This window comes from Diprion similis, chromosome 9 (assembly GCF_021155765.1).
Source record: "Diprion similis isolate iyDipSimi1 chromosome 9, iyDipSimi1.1, whole genome shotgun sequence".
In the NCBI taxonomy this organism is placed as follows: Eukaryota; Metazoa; Arthropoda; class Insecta; order Hymenoptera; family Diprionidae; genus Diprion; species Diprion similis.
In genome coordinates this window covers 4,130,168-4,138,564 of record NC_060113.1, presented here as the reverse complement: position 1 = coordinate 4,138,564, position 8,397 = coordinate 4,130,168, and the positions used below count along the sequence as shown (strand labels likewise).

Genomic DNA, 8,397 nt, shown 5'->3' with positions numbered 1-8,397 from the left:
ATTGTTGATTTAATTTGTCTTTAAGAAAACCATTTCTTGTGACAGTGAAGAATATGCGAAATTAAGCTTTTGCAACTCTGATTTTGCCTACGTCGAGTGCAATCATTTGTTTCGTATTATATAAGCTAATGCCAAATAACTTTACTTGAATATTTAATATGTATACACGTATATATGATACTGTATATATTATACACATGTAACGAGAAACGGACTTGACCCGATTTCGATATTAACCTACACCTTCAATCGGTAATTCATAAGAAATTAATGAATACTTCAGTAGCTGGAACGACGACTTTTTTAACTCAAAATACTGATTTTAAAAGAGATCGAATTTCTACGTGTCTAGGATATCTAACGAACGTAAGTTATACCCTTAAATTATTTCACTCTTTACTCCCGTTAAACTATCCTTAAGACTAGATGCAAATCAGTGTTTACGTTTATAAAAAGCACGAAGCTGTGATAATGAGTGTCTACGTGCTGTGATAGCTGGAGCTTTGAAGTATTTCAAATGCCAATTATGTATGTTATGGCAAATGAGAACCACAAATATTTCAAATTCATAAGATAGATGAGAACCGGTGAATTAAGAAGCAAATAGTGAATTGTTCCGATTCTGGTGACTCATCTATGCAGCACCTTAGCGTTAAATTTGTTTTATTGGCTTGCGAGAATTCTCGACTTATATTATCTCGTCATATCGTATACAATTTAATAGTATGTTGATATGTCAATGGATTCGACCGTAGGATCTTGTCACTCACTTGCAGTCGTCTTATCGCGCATCATTTCGATCATCAAGATCTCTCGTCCAAGACTGCAGGGTGAATTTTGACGGCAAAAAATTTGATATTTTCAATATTCTATCTCGCCTGTTCTGTTGTGAAACGTAATGGATTATACAGCTTTGTAAATCATTTCTTCAGAAAATATATAAATTTAAATAATAAGTCATTCGCTACCCATCGGTGGGATCCCCAAATTATTTTCTAAACTGCTAACTGCGTGAACTAGTGAAGCGTGAAAGAATCTTGAAAATTTTGAAAGGAAGAAACATGAAGAAGACGAAGCCCTCTCCCCAAATATTCGCAGCTTTGGCAGGTACTGTTATTGAATTTTTTTCCTAATCTATAAGTTTTCAAATAAAAAACGTAAGCAAGAAAAGCCTCAAGTTCCGAAAGAAGTCTCAATTTTATGTTGACATGTGATAATTGATACTCACAAACTTTCGATTAGTCATCGGTAACAAAAATATACAAGAAATGAATCACACCGTTGTCGTACATTTTTCAACATCTCGCGTGTTTACTAGCTTCATGTCTGAGCATGAATGATAAATTTTCGAACCTTCTTCTCATTAGGCACAATGCTAGTGATCGTAATTGGATTCCACGTTGGATGGGCATCACCGGCATTACCCAAATTGCTGGAAGATACTTCGGTCCCGGTAACACGTGAGCAAGCCTCCTTGACCGTTAGCCTTCTATCAATTGGAAGTGCCCTTGGTCCTCTCTTGAGTATCGCTACGGTGGATAGATGGGGAAGAAAGGCAACGATGTTACTACTATCGATTCCATTTTTCATTTCAAGTATCCTCATCGCCTTCGCTCAAAACTACTGGTGGTACTACGTGGGAAGGTGAGTTGTACCCTTTTCCTTAAAGCATGAAAAACAGCTGCCTTTTGTGATTCAAACGACTAATTATTGTATCACTGTACCCAAGGACCATGTGCGGACTGACATGTGGAGTCACCTGGGTAGTCGTACCCATATACATCGGAGAGATCGCAGAGGATAAATTCCGCGGAGGTTGCGGTATCCTGATAGGGGTTATGAGGAACTTGGGATACGTGTTGGCCTACAGCATCGGACCGTGGGCTAGCAAGTTTGTTCTCGCAGCGTTCGGTGCGGCGATACCAGTCGTGTTCCTTTCAATTTTTATATGGATGCCGGAAACGCCTTACTTCTACGTGATTAAGGGTAAACCCGAGTTGGCTAGGGAGAGTCTCCAATGGTTGAGGGGTACAATGAACGTCAGCGAGGAGATGGAAGTCGTGAAGAAGAACGTGGAGTTTGATTTACAGAACGCAGGGACATTGAATGAGCTGTTTACGGACAAGGGGAATCGGAAGGTTTGTGTTCAAATTCTGTGAATATCAGTCCAATTGCGATTCCCATTAAAATAGACCTTGAATTTGGAGACCTGCACTGACGACAAGTTAAACAAAGAAGAAATAACACTCTCAATGGCCATCGACGCTTTGCAAACGTTCCTTCTTTCCGATTTGCAGGCACTAATCATCGTTCTTGGTGTGATCTCGGCCTCGGAACTGGCTGGCATGGCGGCAGTTAGCGCTTACAGTACCTTGATCCTCAACGAAGTTGGATCCGACATAACCCCAAGCACTTCCGTCATTTTAACTGGAGTCGTTCAACTCGTCATCTCGATTATATCTGTCTTTCTCGTTGACAGGATTGGTAAAAAACCGACGCTACTTGGCAGCATGTTACTTACCACGCTATTCTCAACAGGTTTGTGTGCAGTATCACCGAACTCAAGCATCACCAGCTTTGTTCACTGAATGGTTGAGCGTTCGCACTGATTAAGGGGGCATTTACAGGACTTTCAGAAAATTTTCGGGTATTTTGGTGAATTTTTTTCCTCTGCAAGAAACGTTTTTTTAATTTTAAAGTAAATTTGCCTCATTAGACCTTTTTTTAAATGTACCAGGCTGATTTTTCTAGCATAATCTACTCACAAATGCCCACAATTATCGTAGGATTTTTTCAATAGCTTCAATTTGTAAGAAAATACATAATTTTTAAAAATCATGTCAAAAAATGAGCCGTTTTTTAACACAAAATTTAGGATCTCTCACTCCCAAGTGAGAATTTGGGGAAAATCTTGATAATGTGGACAGAATACTTAGAAAAGAAAACAAGGTGTAAAAATTGCAGCCGGTCAGAAACTGTAGGAGAAACCTTGCGCGCAAGTTTGAAAATCAACAGTGAAAAAAAATGCATTTAAAGTTTAATCCGTGTATGAATTGGCCGTATGCAGATTAGATTTCCGAAAATTATTATTAAGGGCAAAATTGATACGGGCCGGTTCAGAGGAGGGATGAAAGTGTACGAGAATGCAAAAATCGAAAATCGACTTTATTGTCGTAAATAGCTAAATGTCCCTTTAAGAAAAGAAAAATAGTTACAGACCTTTACCCGAAAATGTGATTGTTGTAATGCAGGTCTAGCGGTCTACTTCCATTTGCGAGCTGACGGATTTGACGTCTCTGGAATTTCGTGGCTACCAGCGACGGCAATAATCAGCTTCACAGGCTCTTACTCAATGGGCTTGGGTGTGATGCCTATGTGCATTAATTCCGAAATATTTCCATGCAACTTCAAGGCTTATGGTATAATATTGGTCTGCATGTATTGTAGCGGTGCTTCAGCTGGAGTCTTGGAATTATATTCAGCTTTTGCGTACACATACGGTATACACTTTGCATTTTACATTTTCGTGGCATGCACTGTATTTTTCATGTTTTTCGTATTCTTCTACATGTTCGAAACCAAGGGAAAATCTTTGGGTGAAATTCAGCAAATTCTGAAAAAGTGATTCGAACAAAATCAAACATTGCAATCAAGTTGTACATCCGGAGGCAGCAGAACAAAAAATCTTTATATTGTATAATGCAAGGAAGAAATAAACTCATTGGCTGTAAAATTGACGGATTCCCGACAAACTTTATAGAAAATACCATGCAAGCCGTTTCTTACGCATCTGCATTGTGCTGCCGATCCTCATACTTATAAATTCCACTTTGCCATGCACTCCGACATTCATAGCGACAGACGATTTTGGAAAATGAGAACTTTAAGTCCAGACATTGAACAAAACGGTATCCTTAATATCTCATATTATGTAGCCATATGACGTTTGGTGTAATATATAATAAACGATATTCAAATACGATCACCATATCGGAAAGTTTTATCTTTAACCCAACACTACAGGTGCACAAGTCGAGAAATCTGAACCGATTAACTTAAGTCAGTTTATTCATATGTAATCCGAATTGTTGAACATCTTATTCAGCAAAATCTTTGGATTCTCATAGTCTCTATAGCCACATATAATTCAAACACTCCATAAACACATCGAATGGTTCGTGCAATCCCCATGAAAATAAATAACCTAATATACACTTACAGCAAATCCTTATGAGCCGTCAGTATTCGCTTTCCGCCAGGAATGACACTCCAAAATGTAGCAAAACTGCAGTTTTTATTTCACGGAGTAAAATGTTACACCTGATTCAATTCAATTTTGGTGACTGACATCATCCGTTAATACAGTATCACAGTTCATTCCAGTGGTGTTTAAATTACTTTTCACATTCAATTGTTATCCAATAATATTCGTCGAATTAAAAGTCTCCGATACCACACACGACTTGCAACTTATTAGCATAAATATTCTTATGAAACGTCTGTGTCGAAGAGTAAAGAAAATAGAACATCAAAACTGCATTCGATTTTCAATGCAATATTACATTGTCGCAAATTGCCTGACATTCCTGCTTTTTAACAATTGTGTGAAGTACCATATAAGATGAAAAATTACTTTAGAAGTGAATGAGAAGCTCGCGGCATGAAATCTCTTCGAAACAACTGAAAACTTTTGAATTGAGACAAAAAATGCAATTGCTAAGATATTGGTGCGTCATCTTATTGGAATCTGAAAAGGTGCATGTATATGTTCCGAAAAAATTCCTACTTAAACTGATATGCGAGATTAAATTTTTAGTTGACCGGTGCCTGTGGAATCAAATGTGCATTACTTTTCTAACTATAAAGACTCATCAAGTCCAAGATACTTATCTCCTTCTTACTTGTATACTCTTGTAATTTCCTAACAGTGATTACTGAAAAACGATATTTAGAAAAAACTAAATAAATAATTAGCAACGAATACAAGATATCAGTGTCTTTGCACTTGCATGTCTAACAGTTTTCGATTGTTCGACTTTGTAAAAATCATCAAAACTTCTGGCTGGATTTCATCTGTGCAACACAAAAATCAACATCTAGATCGCATCAGGATCTCAACTTTTTTAAAGAGTGAACTATGAAAAAAAAATGAAACTACTTAACCCGCAAATTTTGGCAACATTGTCAGGTGATTTTACCGAACTTATTACGCATTATAATTTGAGTAGTAATGAACCTCTTACGTGAAACTTCTCTAACATAATTAAAATCACAGTTAACTCTAACACAAATATCTCAAAGTCTGATTAACGTTTCATGTCGTTGTGTAATTACAAAATTAGCACAATTTATAAAACATATAAAACCTTTCCTTGATTAGGCACAATTCCGATCCTTGCTGTTGGATTCCACGTTGGATGGGCATCGTCATCCTTGCCTAAACTACTGGAAGACACGTCTGTCCCGGTAGATTCTACACAAGCCTCTTTGATCGTTAGCCTTCTGTCATTAGGTGGTGCCATCGGCTCGCCGTGCAGTTTCCTGGTGGTCGACAGGTGGGGAAGAAAGACGATAATGTTACTTCTATCGATTCCGTACGTAGCCTCAGGCGTCCTTCTAGCTTTTGCTCAAAGCTACTGGTGGTACTACGTGGCAAGGTACAGATATAAGCTGATCGAGGCAAAATTTTGGGTTCGTATAATCAGGCACTACATTACCTGTTTTGCAAGGTTTGCTATCGGGTTTGCGGGCGCAGTCACGTTCGTCGTCACTCCCATGTACGTCGGAGAGATTGCAGAGGACAAAATTCGCGGAGGCCTTGGTGTGTTGGTCATGGTTATGCAAAACTTGGGAATGGTGTTAGCCTACAGCATTGGGCCATGGGTCAGCCTACTTTCACTTGCAACGATAGGCATTGCAATGCCAGTCGTCTTCTTTGCTACGTTCGTCTGGATGCCGGAAACACCCTATTTTTACATTATAAAAAATAAGCCAGAACTGGCTAGGGAGAGTCTTCAATGGTTAAGGGGAACGACGCACGTCGATGAAGAGATCGAGATTGTGAAGAAAAACGTAGAGTTTGACTTACAAAACGCGGGGACATTCAAGGAGTTGTTATTTAACCAAGGAAATCGAAAGGTTTGAGAACAAGTTCGCTGCAATTTTTTATCTGAATCGCCTTGACCTTTCTACTGATTCGCAGGCGCTCTTTATTGTCCTTGGGATCTTCTCAGGCCAACAATTATCCGGTATCTACGCTATCTTGGCGTACAGTACAACCATTTTTAACAATGCTGGTTCCGGTGAAATTCTGGCCAGCATTTCCGTCATCATAACTGGAGTCATTCAACTGGTCGTCTCGCTTGCGACTTTTTTTATTGCCGACAGAATAGGCAGGAGATTATTGCTGATTGGATCCATGTTTTTCACCATCATATTTCTGATAAGTATGTATGTTTTGATCACCGGAAATTTAATATCTAATGCCTCTTAATTGAGAAATGTGATTTTTGTAACGTAGGTATGGCGATTTACTTCCAATTGAAAACCGACGGAGCAGATGTCTCTGAAATTGCGTGGCTGCCTGTCATGTCAATGTTCGGCTTCGTGTGCAGCTACTCCATTGGCTTGGGTCCACTGCCCGTTTCTGTCGTTTCCGAAATCTTCCCGTGCAGCGTCAAGTCTCACGGAACGACACTTACCATGACATATTTTACCATTATTGGAGTTCTGGTTACACAATTTTATCCGAGTATATCAAGGATATACGGTATTCACGTCACGTTATACATATTCGCGATCTGCGTTGCTATTTTCATGGCTTTCACATTTTTCTATGTACCTGAAACCAGAGGAAAATCATTGAATGAAATTCAACGGATGCTGCATACGCGATCCGAATCGAAGCAAACTTTGCAAGCATTCTTTACACCCGAAGGTATTCATATTTAACAATCAACAATATTTAAATTTACGCTTATTATAGGAAATTTAACTTCTAATTTTTAACACCGTTCAATTATTATCTGCTGTAATAAATTTTGACCCAACTAGGGGAAAATTTTTAATAACCTTGTGAATATTAATTACTTAGGTAACGTCATTTTTTATGCCAAATATTTCGTGTATAATGTGACAACATTTGTCATTGACCCAAAAACCACTAAAAACTCTCAAAATCACAAGCTAGTCACCAAGAGCAATAAAATTTACACGTCAATATTTTTCACTTGGTTATATTTGCGATAATATTCTTCTAGCAGTGGTGCTCCATGCACATTTTGGAAATTTAAGCAATACCTTACAAGTAAAATTTTGCAAACGAACATCTAATTAGCTGAAGAGCACTTTTGTTACGATTACCGATATGTTCAATGTGCAACTGTAAACAATGTAGAGTTTATACTCGACTTAAATCGATCATCTTATTCTAAAATCCTGACAGCATGGAGAAGTAAATTATTGTATGTGCCACAAAGTAAAGACTGATGAGATCGCAATCCGCGCAAAGATTCTTATGATATGTCGATTAAATATGGGAGAAAATAATGCCGGGAATAATTATATGAATAATTAAATCACATAACATCGTCTATAAGATCATCGATCCAACAAAATAGCATGCAGTCAAAACTCAATTCAACACTGTTTTTTTCCACTACGTATAATTAATAATTAACAATTCGGAACCATCTGATGCCCCAATTTCTTTTATTTCGTAAACAAGTAATAGCCACTTCAGCTAACTCAATTAATTGTTTATAGTATAATTGAGAACCACTAAATTAAGTCAACGATTGAGATGTTTATGCGCCGCCAATTTATTATCTTTCGGAATAATTTCCACTTGTAACAATACACGCTTTAACTGGTCACCAATAGTATGCAACCGACGGAGTTAAATGACGACGGACCCGACTGTTATTCACTTATAAAACTCTTTTCGTATATTCATATAACCGATAACAACTCCTGTTCGATAATACAAGTCAAAGTCTTTGCTAGGATACTCTAAAATTGTCGATTATCCTATTCTCTAGACTCACAATCAGCCTTTTAAACTTAAATTGTAGATCTTTGAAAGACAATTTTCTACAATATGTGCGTGTACGTGATCAACTTTATGTTCGACGATATTTTTATTGCGAATGAACGGATTTTGATAACGTTGGTGAATTACATGTACTTCAAATTTATTTTTTCAAATAACCAGCACCGTGAAAAGTTCCAACTAAAGTAATCTGTTAAAGTTATAACGTAGAAGTCCGGATCGATGATCATGAGCTAATCCCACCTCAAAGTGTAATATAAGTACATAATTTCTTCAAGACTTTCTATACTTTAATAACAATTGAACGAAAGCTTCAATCGATGCTTCAATACTTCAAAAAAATAGTC

The 8,397-nt window shown here is 37.6% G+C and overlaps 1 protein-coding gene across 1 annotated transcript; it reads left to right on the top strand.

Moving 5' to 3' along the window:
* Window positions 1–1,061: 1,061 nt before the first annotated feature.
* Window positions 1,062–6,951, top strand: LOC124410145 (facilitated trehalose transporter Tret1-like). The gene is given in 9 exon segments (XM_046888307.1): window positions 1,062–1,107; window positions 1,368–1,644; window positions 1,730–2,138; window positions 2,298–2,538; window positions 3,252–3,656; window positions 5,381–5,657; window positions 5,730–6,138; window positions 6,203–6,446; window positions 6,521–6,951. Coding segments are annotated over 9 exon segments (2,739 nt in total).
* Window positions 6,952–8,397: the final 1,446 nt, after the last annotated feature.